At 34.8% G+C, this 15,588-nt stretch overlaps 2 protein-coding genes across 2 annotated transcripts; both read right to left on the bottom strand.

The window, feature by feature from the left end:
- Nucleotides 1–81: 81 nt before the first annotated feature.
- LOC130425795 (NAD(P)(+)--arginine ADP-ribosyltransferase 1-like) lies at nucleotides 82–1,015 on the bottom strand. The gene is made up of 2 exons (XM_056752175.1): nucleotides 959–1,015; nucleotides 82–882 (listed from the first exon to the last, which is right to left on the bottom strand). Exons 1-2 carry the CDS (start codon nucleotides 1,013–1,015, stop codon nucleotides 82–84), a joined length of 858 nt encoding a protein of 285 aa, XP_056608153.1.
- Nucleotides 1,016–3,785: 2,770 nt separating this feature from the next.
- Nucleotides 3,786–6,433, bottom strand: LOC130425796 (uncharacterized). The gene is made up of 8 exons (XM_056752176.1): nucleotides 6,014–6,433; nucleotides 5,642–5,917; nucleotides 5,189–5,296; nucleotides 4,560–4,661; nucleotides 4,412–4,468; nucleotides 4,258–4,332; nucleotides 4,097–4,183; nucleotides 3,786–3,847 (listed from the first exon to the last, which is right to left on the bottom strand). Exons 1-8 carry the CDS (start codon nucleotides 6,357–6,359, stop codon nucleotides 3,786–3,788), a joined length of 1,113 nt encoding a protein of 370 aa, XP_056608154.1. The 5' UTR covers nucleotides 6,360–6,433.
- Between the last annotated feature and the right edge of the window lie 9,155 nt (nucleotides 6,434–15,588).

Below are 15,588 nucleotides of genomic sequence, written 5' to 3' on the forward strand. Positions count from 1 at the left end.
TAATTTGAAATAATTAACTTTTCATGCATTTTCCACCAAAAAAACAGGATGTATCCAATGTTAGTACAATAATAGCAACCGTTAATATAAAGAAGAGAAATGAATGAAGATGTAAAGGCCCATGAGCCAGACAGACTGAGATCTCTGATGTATCTGAGACTCGACTGAAGCCACCGCACAGTTTAAATCACTTCTTATTCCTTTGCTCTTCAACACAAACACAGTGTCACACCAGACATCATTCTCATCTCTCTTCTTGATAGCAGTGACGATAAACGTCTCATATGGGGGTATCAGGACCTCTCTCTCATTAGGAAACTTGGAGTATTTTGCCACATCAGCACTTTGACAAGTGTTGATTTCAAAACAAGACACTGTACCAAACTCCACGGCTTGTTCACGTTTCAGAGACGAGGACGCAAAAAAGCCAAAACGAACCTCTTTGTTCAGAACAGTCTCATCAAACTGAAGTTTGGTACCACGATAAGTAAATCTGCATTTTTTTTGTGTTTTCCTTAGAATCTGTATGGCTTCTGTCAACAGAAACTGAAGTGAATACCACGTGTATGTCCTGTTTTTGTAGCTGTCTTTCCCACTACGAACAATTTCATTGAATTTAGCATATAGGCCTACTGTGTCACTAGTGTACACATAAATGGCGACTGAATGGTTCCTGGTCAAGTTATCTTCTGGTACACGATGCTCACATTTACCTTCTTGCCAAGCTTTTCTAAAGTCAGATGATCCACTTATTTCTTTGTTTAGATATTCTATTCTCACCAGATTTGACATGTTTTTTTTACAGCCCTTATACTGGTCATCAACTGAATCCAATTCCATATCCATTTGAAGTATCTGTCCCTCAACAGCCCGTCTGTGATCCTGTAGCGATGAGAAATATTAATTTCACATCATCAATAGTTAAATGTGTAACAGACACAACAGATCTCAAGTTTACCTGTCCTACAGCAACTTTACAGATGACAATGAGAATAAGAGCTGCTGTGCTCAACATGATTCAGTGCAGATGCTGCAAGACAACAATTACAATACAGTTTACTAAATCCAACATTTGTGCACACAACCAGAGGACATTATTTAACTGCTTTTGTGAAACAGAAATACTTACAGTAACTCGCTTCTGAGAAGTTATGATACATTAAGGTGATTTTTGTCGAAGTAGTCTCTGGATTATGTTTTCTTGTGATATAACAAGTAATGGTTAATATTTAACCGTTAATAGTTAAATATTAACCACAGTTAACATTACATCTGAGAATTCCATCAAACATTTTTTATTTGATTCTATCAAGATGTTTGTAAGGCTCACATATCTTTATGTTCACTTTACACCGTGAGCCAAAAATATAAAAGATCACATGTACTGCTATCTTCTCATTTAATTTCACAGACACCAGATCTATTAATCATTGATTTGAGTGGCACAAAATTACCAAAAAAGAATAGAAGGAGGCATTCATTGGGTGTGAACGAACTGACACGTTAATAAAATGCTTGAATAAACAGTAAACTCATCTGACCGGCTGTCCATACAGACTTTAATATGTCTTGAATGTTGCAGGGGTCGGGGGGGCAGAGTGTGTAGATGAACACATACCTATCAAAAAGTTCCTTAAAGTTCAATAACTGTATTCTCTTCTCTCAATGGTCATCTTGCTTAACATCACTGGAGATCAACTCACCATACAGATCATAGTGAATCAGATCAACTGAAATATCCAAAGCTGTTAAACTGGTTAAAATAGTTTCAATAACATATTTAAGATCAGAAATGTTTTTGAATACTCAGTAACAATGTTTTAAATATTGAATTTGTCGTTATTACATATTTTGTGGATGTGTCACTGAAATTTCAGAACAATCTTTAAAAGTGTTGATAAGTTCTGAAAAATAAATGATGAAACTGTCACTTTAACACAACGTAGAGACACATAACATATACAGCTGGTGTTAATTTTTATTTATCCTCAGAAGTAGTTAGAAATCGTTGCAAAGTTAGAAACTTGGGCAATATATACACCAAATACACACATTACACAAAGGCCTACTGTACAGAATACAAACATATCTTATGTTTACATTTTTTTTACTTTTTAACAGTACAACAACATGAAAAACTGTTTAGTAAGTGTGAGTATCACAAAACAAAAATGTAACTATTGTAAAGTATGCCATATATAAAGGTTCACTCACAATGCAAAAAAATACCTCACAATGCTCCTTAAATCATTTATTGTACAAGCCGATGCATGAGTAGTTGAGTAGTATTCCATAAGAATGAGTTTATACTTTTGTCAAATGTCCCATTTGGGTACAACCTGTTGTTATATGACAATAAATAAATGCAGTTTTTTATCGCATATAAATCGCATATAAATCGCACACTATGTTAATTAACACATTGTTTGTTTTATGCTATTTAACACGTGTTAATTTTAGTGAAATTGATTTAAAAGACGAGTTGTTCAAGAAATAAGATGAGAGATGTGTTGTCCTTGACTTAACACAAAATGTGTTATTTTAACACAACCGTTTTTAAAGAGCAGGAACTACAGTACAGAAACGATGATTATCAAATAAAATTATGATAACATCTAACCTTTAGAACTAAGCCTCACACAAACCCACAAAACTTTATTAAATTATTAAGCTTAACCCCACAAACATTGTTAAATCTGAAGAACATAATCTTTCACTTTCTATCTCTTTATCGGGTGTGTCATAAAAAGTGCGTTTACAGATATTTTACTGCAGCATAGCAGCGATAAGATTTTTTTTACAACACTCACTTTACAATCACAGGAAACAATGAAGCTGTCACTGTTCGCTTCTGTTTCTCTCCCCGTGTTTTCCCCAAGGACTACACTACCCACGTCCCTCCTCACGCCCTCGCCTGTTTCTTGTCTACAATCCCCACTCCTGCCCCACATCTCATCACCAGTGGACTATATAAACTCATTCTTTTTGCCCCATTGTTGTCTGGCATTGTTTGTTTAGTTAACGTGTGATTTGCTCCAGAGTTTTCTGTTCTTTGTGGAATTATTAAAACAACAACTTTTTGAAAATCGTCTCCTTGTCGTGCGCATTGTGATACCCACACATTACAGAAGCATATAAGCTTAAAGATTTCAATGTGACTGTCTCCACCAGATTACATACTAAAAGTTAATTCACGAGTTCACCAGTACAGATAACAGTGATGTTGATAGGGATAATGATAAAGCTTGGTTATGAAAGTTATGCGTATTTGGCGTGCTGTCCGGGAAGCTGGCTCCGAGCTCGCCAGATCTATCCGAACACGAAACACTCTACCTTGGTACGGGTGAGTGCGCCAAGCTCGGAACGGGTCTGAGCCCAGAGCACACACCCCGGGGTGAAGGAGGGAGGCTTAATCTTAGGAGATAGAGCAAGTAAGATGGTTTCCCTATTTATTAGCGAGCTCGCTGATTGTGTATACCCTGTGATTGCTGATTATAGACCAGCCGGTTGATTATATGCTCCGGCTCCACCAGAACTTTGTTATTTAAACATCATTAAAAAGATTCTGAAAAGCTCACTGAACTGAATCAACAGTAAATCAATCACTAGTGATTCTGACAGAAAACATCAACATATTAATACAAAGACTATCAAGCATTTACTGTGATGTATATGAAGGTTTGAGTATAGCTGTCTTTTTCTCCTCTGGTTGTTTTATTTAATCTGAGCATAAATCACATCATTGGATACTGAAGCAACATCTGAAACAAAATGTAATAAAATGATTAGATACTGAGATTGTTTTCATTTCGTTGAGAGTATGTGCCGCCACTTTCACTCTTATTCCCTAAAAGTGGCAAAATGTTACGAAACCCCATAAAAAAATCAGCTCTGAGGAGTGTTGTCTAAACTATCAGTTACTCAATATGAACTTCTTGTTTATCAGTGTTGTAGTATGAAAGCATCTGAAATAAACAATCAGAAATCTTATACCAAATATTAAAATTAAAACAACATAGAGCTACAATAAATGAAAAACAATTGTGAATAATGTACTTAAAAACATTTTGAATATCTCTGATGATTTTTTCTTTACCTTTCTTCTCTTTATTTTTCTTCACTTCTATCTTAGGTTTCAGTTCAATGTCAGCATAGGTGAGATCAGCTGCTCCACTCACATTATCTACAATAAAGAATACATAGATTATTAAGACTTTCATCCTCCCAGTGTTTCATTTTACACTTTTGGTTCTTTACCTTTGCTCTTCTGTTTCTTTTTCTTGATGTTGACCTGTGAATACAGTTCATCACTGGGGCCGCTCACAGTCACTGCTAAAGAAACATGATTTTACCATTAAGAACTGTTTCACTGTCATGAGATGAAACACATTAAATGAAATCATTATGTTACCTGTGCTTGAGTCTTTATTATCTGCTGCATTATCAGAGTCATAAATATGAGCATTTCCTGTAAGGAATAAAAATAGTTTTTAGAGACCATTTGTCAAATGTAAATCTCAGTCATTAGAAAAGCAGATTTGTGTTTGATGTTGACTGACCAGACTGCAGTGGAGTGTATCCGTCTTCATTGTGTTTCTGATCTGATGTCTGACTGATGTTCTGCTGTGGACTGACACCAGAGGGAGACTCAGACACTTTACCTACACAAACACAGAACAGCTTTAGAAAAGAGATTCAACTGAATGTTTAATGATAACTGTTTATTGTTTAATAGAACAATGTTAAAGCAGAACTGACTCATAATAAAGGTGACGTATGTCAATTTGTGTCTTAAGCACAAAACAGAATTGCAAAAAAATAGAGATTTTTTCAGAAAGTTTTTTTAACATGACTCATCTATCTGCCACAATGACAAGGAATAGTTCCATAAATATAGTCCCACCCCAAAGGTTCATCATTGGTTACACCAAAAGCTGAGTTCTACAGTAGTTCATAATCTGTAAAGAAAACCCTTCATTGGTGCTTCTTATTTCACGAAAGAGGATTTGAATATTGTTGAAAACATTTGCGGTAATGTAAATACAAATGTGCTTATGTTTTTTTTATATTTTAATACAAATCTTTGATATTTTGCTTTTAGTATCACAAATACTACAGACTTCACCTTTAAGATTTCTCTGTGCAAATGTGTCATTGTTCACGTTGAATTTTCTAAGAAGATTTTAACCTTTTCTGGTTTTGTAACACCACAGCAGAACCAAGAAAATGATCAAAAACATGAAGCTCAATCCGACAGCCACTCCAACCATCAGACCATGAGATGAAGAACTTGAGGCTGCAGAATAGATAGAGATATGTTCACATACAATAACATGTAACTGTGTTGTGTCTTTCAAGTACAAAATATAAGCAACTGCATTCGGTGACAGTTAAAATACTTAAATACAACTACAGCTATACCGTGTCTTTAATAATCCATAGATTACTTAGAATTTAACTGTTATTTGTTTCTTTTCTAAATTTGTTTGTCAATACTTTATCCGTTTAGTTGTAAGGAGTATTTGAGCATCTATAAAACACTCTTTTTGATGTGTGTGAAATTTCTACGAAGATTTGTTATAAATCTATGAATCATTCCAACAAAATATGAACAAGGTTTTGTGTTCATTCTGTCTCTCACCTGAAACATTAATCCACAGAACATCACTGTAGTCTGTGTAATAGACTGGATTCCCTCTTCCAGCTCTACACCAGAACTGACCTCCATCTGAAACTGTGATGTTGTGAATTCTGTAGTAGATTCCTTGTGTTGTGTTCTTCTCAGTGTTCTGTGTGTGTTTGTACCAGTAAAACTTCCATCCAGTGGACTGATTCATCAGACACGTCAGAGTCACTGTGTTTCCCGTCAGTACAGATCCTTCAGTATCTGATGTGAGTTCAGCTTTTGGTTTTGATCCTGCAGGAGAATAAAACACATTTTTGATGATTAGAACACGGCATATACTCTTGTTTTAAGTCTCCCGTTACATACACACACTGATATTGAACTCACCCATCACAGTGAGATGAACAGCAGAGCTTGTTTGTGAAGTTTGTGGTCGTCCATGTATCGCTGTTACACACCTGAACTGACTCTGATCAGATTGAGTGACTCCTCTGATAGTGAGAGTGTTTGTGTTTACAGTGTAAGGATGAGAATTATAAACTTCAGTTCTGTCTTTATACCACAGATATCTCCAGTCTAATGATCTGTATTGTTCTTCTATCTCACACTTCAGAGTGACTGTCTCTCCAGTGAACACAGATGTGTCTGGTGTTACTCTCACTGTAACTCTGGGTAAATCTGAATAAAATGAGATTAACACAAATTTTGATACCACTTGAGGATTAGCATACATTTCTTACAATTACAGTGTTCTTGTTTGCTAACACACAATTCAAAAACAATTAATTTTATCACTATCAACACAATCTTAAAACTATACACAGACATAAACATGAAACTTCCCAGTAAAAACATTTGAAATAAAATATTTTTGTTAGAATGAAACTAAAAGGACTCACAAAACCTAACAAATACAGAGATGTTCATTGATTATAAAACATCACTTCAAAACACTTTCTTAAACCTCGTATTGCTCAGGAATCAGTGGACGGGTGAAGGGACAGGAAAATACAACAAAAAGCTTTTAGAAAAATTGAATGTACACTTTCAAAAAGAAAAACCTCCAACTTCCAAAGTCTAAAGAATTTAATATGTAACAGAACTCAATATACTGTCAGTTATATTACACTTGAAAAACAAACAAACACTTTCTATTGATCAGCATCCTCAGCATTGTGTCCCATTGATCAGACCACATGACTTCATCTACATCACAGAACATGATTTCTCTGTCAAGGCAGTGAACCTGACTCACATCTAAATCTAACTGAGTAATAAACTTTAGACTACTGTAACATTTCTATGGCAAATTTCAGGAGGCTGATTTCATTCTAAAACATTAGAATAATAGATGATTCAGGCTCACATTTGTCAGAATTGTTGACCAGCTTCTCATAGTCTTCCCACACAAGAACAGGATCAACTGATGCTTCTCATATTTGATCAGAAACAAATGTTCTTTGACCTTCTCTTCTGCATCATCTCTGCCTCTTACCTCCTTGAGCTCTTTTACTATTGTTAGGTTTCATTTTCTAAATCAAAAACCAACTGCGGCCCTTTCTACTGTATTATCTTGAGATTCTTATTTGTGTCATCAATTTAGCTACTTATTGTTTATAAATACTTTACACATATTTATGTGTACGTTTCATAAGCATTTTTGTGTAGACTTTTCAGAAACATTGAGAAAATTGCAACTTATGTAAAAACAGGCTTACTGCGTTTTGAGTTTAAGAAATATGTCTTTGATTCAAGTATTTGTTTGGAAAAATAGGCCAAGTGAATTAGTTATGTTGTGTTAGCAATCCAGAAAAATTATAACACACACATGAGATTCTAATTCTCTTACAGACATTGATTTTCAACTCACCCTTCACTGTGACATAAACAGCAGAGCTTGTTTGTTGTCCGTGTATACACCAGAACTGACTCTGATCAGATTGAGTGACTCCTCTGATAGTGAGAGTGTTTGTGTTTACAGTGTAAGGATGAGAATTATAAAATTCAGTTCTGTCTTTATACCACAGATATCTCCAGTCTAATGATCTGTATTGTTCTTCTATCTCACACTTCAGAGTGACTGTCTCTCCAGTGAACACAGATGTGTCTGGTGTTACTCTCACTGTAACTCTGGGTAAAACTGAATAAAATGAGATTAACACAAATTTTGATACCACTTGAGGATTAGCATACATTTCTTACAATTACAGTGTTCTTGTTTGCTAACACACAATTCAAAAACAATTAATTTTATCACTATCAACACAATCTTAAAACTATACACAGACATAAACATGAAACTTCCCAGTAAAAACATTTGAAATAAAATATTTTTGTTAGAATGAAACTAAAAGGACTCACAAAACCTAACAAATACAGAGATGTTCATTGATTATAAAACATCACTTCAAAACACTTTCTTAAACCTCATATTGCTCAGGAATCAGTGGACGGGTGAAGGGACAGGAAAATACAACAAAAAGCTTTTAGAAAAATTGAATGTACACTTTCAAAAAGAAAAACCTCCAACTTCCAAAGTCTAAAGAATTTAATATGTAACAGAACTCAATATACTGTCAGTTATATTACACTTGAAAAACAAACAAACACTTTCTATTGATCAGCATCCTCAGCATTGTGTCCCATTGATCAGACCACATGACTTCATCTACATCACAGAACATGATTTCTCTGTCAAGGCAGTGAACCTGACTCACATCTAAATCTAACTGAGTAATAAACTTTAGACTACTGTAACATTTCTATGGCAAATTTCAGGAGGCTGTTTTCATTCTAAAACATTAGAATAATAGATGATTCAGGCTCACATTTGTCAGAATTGTTGACCAGCTTCTCATAGTCTTCCCACACAAGAACAGGATCAACTGGTGTTTCTCATATTTGATCAGAAACAAATGTTCTTTGACCCTCTCTTCTGCATCATCTCTGCCTCTTACCTCCTTGAGCTCTTTTACTATTGTTAGGTTTCATTTTTAAAAACACATAATCACCTGCGGCCCTTTCTACTTTATTATCTTGAGATTCTTATTTGTGTCATCAATTTAGCTACTTATTGTTTATACATACTTTACACATATTTATGTGTACGTTTCATAAGCATTTTTGTGTAGACTTTTCAGAAACATTGAGAAAATTGCAACTTATGTAAAAACAGGCTTACTGCGTTTTGAGTTTAAGAAATATGTCTTTGATTCAAGTATTTGTTTGGAAAAATAGGCCAAGTGAATTAGTTATGTTGTGTTAGCAATCCAGAAAAATTATAACACACACATGAGATTCTAATTCTCTTACAGACATTGATTTTCAACTCACCCTTCACTGTGACATAAACAGCAGAGCTTGTTTGTTGTCCGTGTATACACCAGAACTGACTCTGATCAGATTGAGTGACTCCTCTGATAGTGAGAGTGTTTGTGTTTACAGTGTAACGCTCAGAGTCAAAAACTGAAGTTCTGCTATTAGACCACTGAAAAGTCATATTTACTGATCTGTATTGTGTTTCTATCTCACACTTCAGAGTGACTGTCTCTCCAGTAAACACAGATGCGTGTGGTGTTACTCTTACTGTAACTCTGGTTAAAGCTTAGGAAAGTACAAAACAAATTTTATTAATCTCTCATTACAGACTTAAACCGGTGTATAAAACTCTCTCATCAAAGACTGTTTGCATTAAAGACACAAACCAATCAGCTTGAATTACCTTCAGTTTGTCTGGACTGGATGATTAATATCAACACTGTGTAGAACAAACAGAAAAACATTTTAATTATATATTGAAATATATGAAAATCTCATGCATACTTACACATTACTTTATTAAAAGTTAAAAATCGTTAAGTTTCTTTGAATACTTGCACTTCTACAGTAGTAATACACACTTACGCAAACACACACAAAGTAAAGTCTCTTTAAAGCATCTCCATTTATTATCTGCTTGAAAGAGTTTCATCCAAAGTATGTGCACTTTCATACTTATATACTATAGTACAATTTCTAGATACTTTAGTATTTTTACCATCACAAGACATATATTTAGCCTGCCAAGGCCTAATGCAATACCAATACGGCCCACCGGGGGGGAAACGGCTCACAGTTAAACAAGAAATGTAGAAAAACCGAAGGCAAGATTTTTGAAAAAAAAAAAAAAAAACTTTTCCTTCCTGTTTGATGTGTACATTTTTCCACCTAACTCTTTCTGAATTGTGCTGAAGCGTATTTTTAAAGGGCACTTGACTACTTTAAAGTAACAATCCAATACTATAAATAACATTTATAATTGTAAAGTATGTACAGTAATAACTACAGTTATTCAATTTTAAAAGAAATTTGAGTGTCAACATGAGTGAAAATCACAGGAGTGTGCTGTCCTTCTTTAATACTAAATGAATCTCATATGGTTTGTTAAGTAGTTTTCACCACTAAGGGAACATAAGAAATGAGTTGTCTAGTGTGCACAAACCTCAGCGTGACAGTGTTTTGTTTTTAAAATTGAAGTTTGAACCCTAAATTGTGCACTTACTGCCTCCAACTATTAGAACAGATTATCAGCACTACAACACCTCACTAACTTGTTTTTTAACGCATATTCTCAACTGCTTTTGGAGCTGAAAACATAAAACTCTTTTTCAATGTTGAGGAGGATAAGTTATGAAACTTGAAGGATGTCTTAAAGATACCAAAGACCTCTTATCTATGTCAAAAACCTCATCACACCTTTTAAATAGATTTCAATTTCCTGTCCTGTCACGTACCACCAGATGATGTTAAAGAGAATGTGATCTGACATCACGCCCTTTGTTGCATGTTGCTGTGGCACTGCCATATTGGGAGGAAAATATTCCACGGCTATTAATACTTTTTTTGTTTGATATATGGAGAAATCGAAGTGAAAGAGTCATGGGCTTTCCTGAACGACTCCTGGGTAATGCTATTGCAGTTTTTAACACAGCAAGACCGACCCGTCATAGTTATATTTCATAATTAAATCGAAATCAAAACACTGCCTTGAACACTCTCATCCTCCCAAGATGGCGCAGCATTCAACACGGTGTGATGTCGATTAACAAGCTCTATACATTGCTGGTGTGTTTATTACATTGAACAGAGTTTGAGAATCACTAGATCTAAAATCTAAAAATGAAGAATCACACAGACCCAAACCCATGTTTATACAAAAGTTTAACGGTGACTTGGTTATTCAACAATGATTTGTCATTAACTGGACATAATTATGGTGGCAGTGACAGTATTTTTAAACTTATTAAATCTAATAAAGCTTGTGAACAACGGGTGTTTCTCACACACTGGTTAATACCACAGAACTAAAAAGAAGCAGAAACTAAAACCACAGTATAAACACATCCCCATCTCTCACCATTTCATCAAACCACTGACACTTATGAATGTGTCCCTGACATATATGTACTTGCTGTGAAGATAAAAGTTAAACTTTGTGCAAGACTACAACTAAAGGTATGCAATTTACAGGCATTATGTAAATTTTCAGAGTAATCAACTATAAAAACTATCAAATGTAAAATGACACACAAATATGAATCAACTGATTAATAAATAATACCATAAATACTTTAATATCAAGTCCAAAGGATAAGAGCCACATATGGAAGTTCAAAAAGCTCATTGTTTAATTCAGTAAACCATCTGCATCATTACATAATGAATATTTGTTTACTGTACGCTGAGTAATTGACAATCTCTAATCTCAATTAGTACAAACATTCATAATTCTGAATCAATCCATCAGCGATTATTGGTGACACATCTATTATTACTGTCTATTGTTCTTGGTAAGCATGACAGACCATTATGTTTTAATGTTTACGCTACAAAAAGGATGAAACACTAAACTTTTACGTATTTTTGGGACAATATTATTAGACAAAAAGGCAGCGTATCTGGTAACATAGTTTGTTGTACTAAACAAAAAAATCTAAATTAACAAAAATGTCATGTCAGATATAGCATTCACTAGTTTTATCAGTTATTATTTTATAATCTTCCAAACGATCCTTGTCTCAATCTTTGCTCATGTGTTGTGCAACTTTTGCTTTTCCAAAATTCTTCTCAGAGCTCCAAACATAACTCATAAATAGCGAACATGTAAGTTTAACATCACTTTTGGTCACTACTGTATATCATGAGATAAAGATTTTAACTTTGAGAGTAGCATGAAAAGACTTTAAAAAAATGCAGAAACACTGAGAAAATAAAAGATAATACTCACAGAGCAGTGGAAGAAGAGAACTGAACTCCATACTGATCTACTGATGACACACTTCAACAAACACACTGTGTTAAACACTCAAACACTTCCTCAATAACACCAATGTACAACCCCTGCGTCCTAATGTGCATTATATTCACCCTAAAAAGTGTTTGAAATTACAATGAGTATATCTGTGCCGAATCTTGTGTATTTTTCAAGTAGCCGATCTTACCCACAACTTATTTTAAGAGCGAGAAGTTTAGTGAAGCTGCATTAAAATATACAGTTTAAGTGAACTGGGATGCAGCATACAAAAATGTTCTGAATTAATTTTACAAAGTAACACAGAGATTTATATGCATACAGTTGCAAACCAATGATTGATTGTGACTTTAAAACAGTGCCATATCAAGTAAAATTTTGAATAGCAACAGTATAATGCTGTATTTTTACAGCAAAATTGCTTGATTTTAATTTACTGTATTTAGAAGAAACACATAAATCAATGTTGTTCAAAACATACTGGATATACAGTGTTAAATTTTTTGGTAACACTTTATAATAACTGCACGCTATAAATCATTAGATAAGCATCAGTACATAGTTAATTAATCATTTATGAAGCATTGGCCCAACATTATTAGACATTAGTAAGCAGTTTATAAATACAGCTATAAATGCTTTGTTCTTGATTTATAAGTATAAAATATGCTTAATAATCAAATTTTCATACTTTATTAAGGATTAATTCATCATTTCTAAATTAAGGATTACATTACTTACAAACCAATTAGTTAGGAGTTATCAGTGGTTCATGAGATCATTTAGAAAGTGTAAGTAAATGATTAATAAACTGTTTGAATGCACATTTATACATCTTATTATTCTGACATATAGTAACAGTTACTTAATTTGTTAATAAATGCTTTTTTAACACACATTCCTGCTGTAATTCATGATTAATTACGGTAGTTATAAAACATTTACTAGTTTTTAGATAACTATTTTTTGTGAGCTCATCTAAAGTGAGGACTATGTATGCCTTGTAAAGCATGTATGCCTTCCTTCTTCACCACGGTACAGGTGTTACAAAATTTTCTGTTACCCGTGATATTTTGTGACCCTAGTAGGCGCTGTTGTCCCTATCGACAGTTCTCTACGCAAAGAGCGTAAATTCGGGCGAGGATGCGCTTTGTGCTCGTGCGCAGCTTTTTAATCTTGGGCAATAACGCGCTTTGTTCTCGTGCACGTTACTGTGAGCGGGCTTTTCAGAAAGTCTGTTTGAGAGTGCTCACGTGACGTGGGTAGCTGAACACGCCGATTGAACTGTACAAAGCAGGTTCATTTAATTCGTTTGGAATTATTGTGATTTCCATGGTAATTGTTTTATAGCCAATATGTAGGTGTGTGTATGTGTAGATGTAGATATATATACACACACATATATATATATATTCACTTTTATCCTAATAATAGAACAGCAATCACGACAATTCTAAACATTGTCCATTTAAGAAACATGAACATAAATGAGCTTCGTGTTATACATACATGCATTATAGGCTATAAAATGTACATAAGAACATAATATTATAAAATTATATGTTTATAATGTACAAAGTAACCTTTTAGTCCTACAGCAGGTCACCATATATCACGATGCACAGTAACGGGCCTAAAATATTCCGTTACCTTCCTCTGTTTTACACAGAATAGCCTTATTGTTCTTCATATTCACTCTTTAGACATCTAATGTCTTCTGTGTCTTATCCTGAAAAGCATTTAGCTGTGATGAGAACAGTGACTGTGGTACAGCAGGTCACCATATATCACGATGCACAGTAACGGGCCTAAAATAATCCGTTACCTTCCTCTGTTTTACACAGAATAGCCTTATTGTTCTTCATATTCACTCTTTAGACATCTAATGTCTTCTGTGTCTTATCCTGAAAAGCATTTAGCTGTGATGAGAACAGTGACTGTGGTACAGCAGGTCACCATATATCACGATGCACAGTAACGGGCCTAAAATATTCCGTTACCTTCCTCTGTTTTACACAGAATAGCCTTATTGTTCTTCATATTCACTCTTTAGACATCTTATGCCTTCTTGGTTTTATCCTGAAAAGCATTTAGCTGTGATGATATCAGTGACTGTGGTACAGCAGGTCACCATATATCACGATGCACTTTAACGGGCCTAAAATAATCCGTTACCTTCCTCTGTTTTACACAGAATAGCCTTATTGTTCTTCATATTCACTCTTTAGACATCTAATGTCTTCTGTGTCTTATCCTGAAAAGCATTTAGCTGTGATGAGAACAGTGACTGTGGTACAGCAGGTCACCATATATCACGATGCACAGTAACGGGCCTAAAATATTCCGTTACCTTCCTCTGTTTTACACAGAATAGCCTTATTGTTCTTCATATTCACTCTTTAGACATCTTATGCCTTCTTGGTCTTATCCTGAAAAGCATTTAGCTGTGATGATATCAGTGACTGTGGTACAGCAGGTCACCATATATCACGATGCACAGTAACGGGCCTAAAATAATCCGTTACCTTCCTCTGTTTTACACAGAATAGCCTTATTGTTCTTCATATTCACTCTTTAGACATCTAATGTCTTCTGTGTCTTATCCTGAAAAGCATTTAGCTGTGATGAGAACAGTGACTGTGGTACAGCAGGTCACCATATATCACGATGCACAGTAACGGGCCTAAAATATTCCGTTACCTTCCTCTGTTTTACACAGAATAGCCTTATTGTTCTTCATATTCACTCTTTAGACATCTTATGCCTTCTTGGTTTTATCCTGAAAAGCATTTAGCTGTGATGATATCAGTGACTGTGGTACAGCAGGTCACCATATATCACGATGCACTTTAACGGGCCTAAAATAATCCGTTACCTTCCTCTGTTTTACACAGAATAGCCTTATTGTTCTTCATATTCACTCTTTAGACATCTAATGTCTTCTGTGTCTTATCCTGAAAAGCATTTAGCTGTGATGAGAACAGTGACTGTGGTACAGCAGGTCACCATATATCACGATGCACAGTAACGGGCCTAAAATATTCCGTTACCTTCCTCTGTTTTACACAGAATAGCCTTATTGTTCTTCATATTCACTCTTTAGACATCTTATGCCTTCTTGGTCTTATCCTGAAAAGCATTTAGCTGTGATGATATCAGTGACTGTGGTACAGCAGGTCACCATATATCACGATGCACAGTAACGGGCATAAAATAATCCGTTACCTTCCTCTGTTTTACACAGAATAGCCTTATTGTTCTTCATATTCACTCTTTAGACATCTAATGTCTTCTGTGTCTTATCCTGAAAAGCATTTAGCTGTGATGAGAACAGTGACTGTGGTGCAGCAGGTCACCATATATCACGATGCACAGTAACGGGCCTAAAATATTCCGTTACCTTCCTCTGTTTTACACAGAATAGCCTTATTGTTCTTCATATTCACTCTTTAGACATCTAATGTCTTCTGTGTCTTATCCTGAAAAGCATTTAGCTGTGATGAGAACAGTGACTGTGGTACAGCAGGTCACCATATATCACGATGCACTTTAACGGGCCTAAAATAATCCGTTACCTTCCTCTGTTTTACACAGAATAGCCTTATTGTTCTTCATATTCACTCTTTAGACATCTAATGTCTTCTGTGTCTTATCCTGAAAAGCATTTAGCTGT

The sequence above is a fragment of the Triplophysa dalaica genome, chromosome 7 (assembly GCF_015846415.1).
Source record: "Triplophysa dalaica isolate WHDGS20190420 chromosome 7, ASM1584641v1, whole genome shotgun sequence".
Classification (NCBI taxonomy): Eukaryota; Metazoa; Chordata; class Actinopteri; order Cypriniformes; family Nemacheilidae; genus Triplophysa; species Triplophysa dalaica.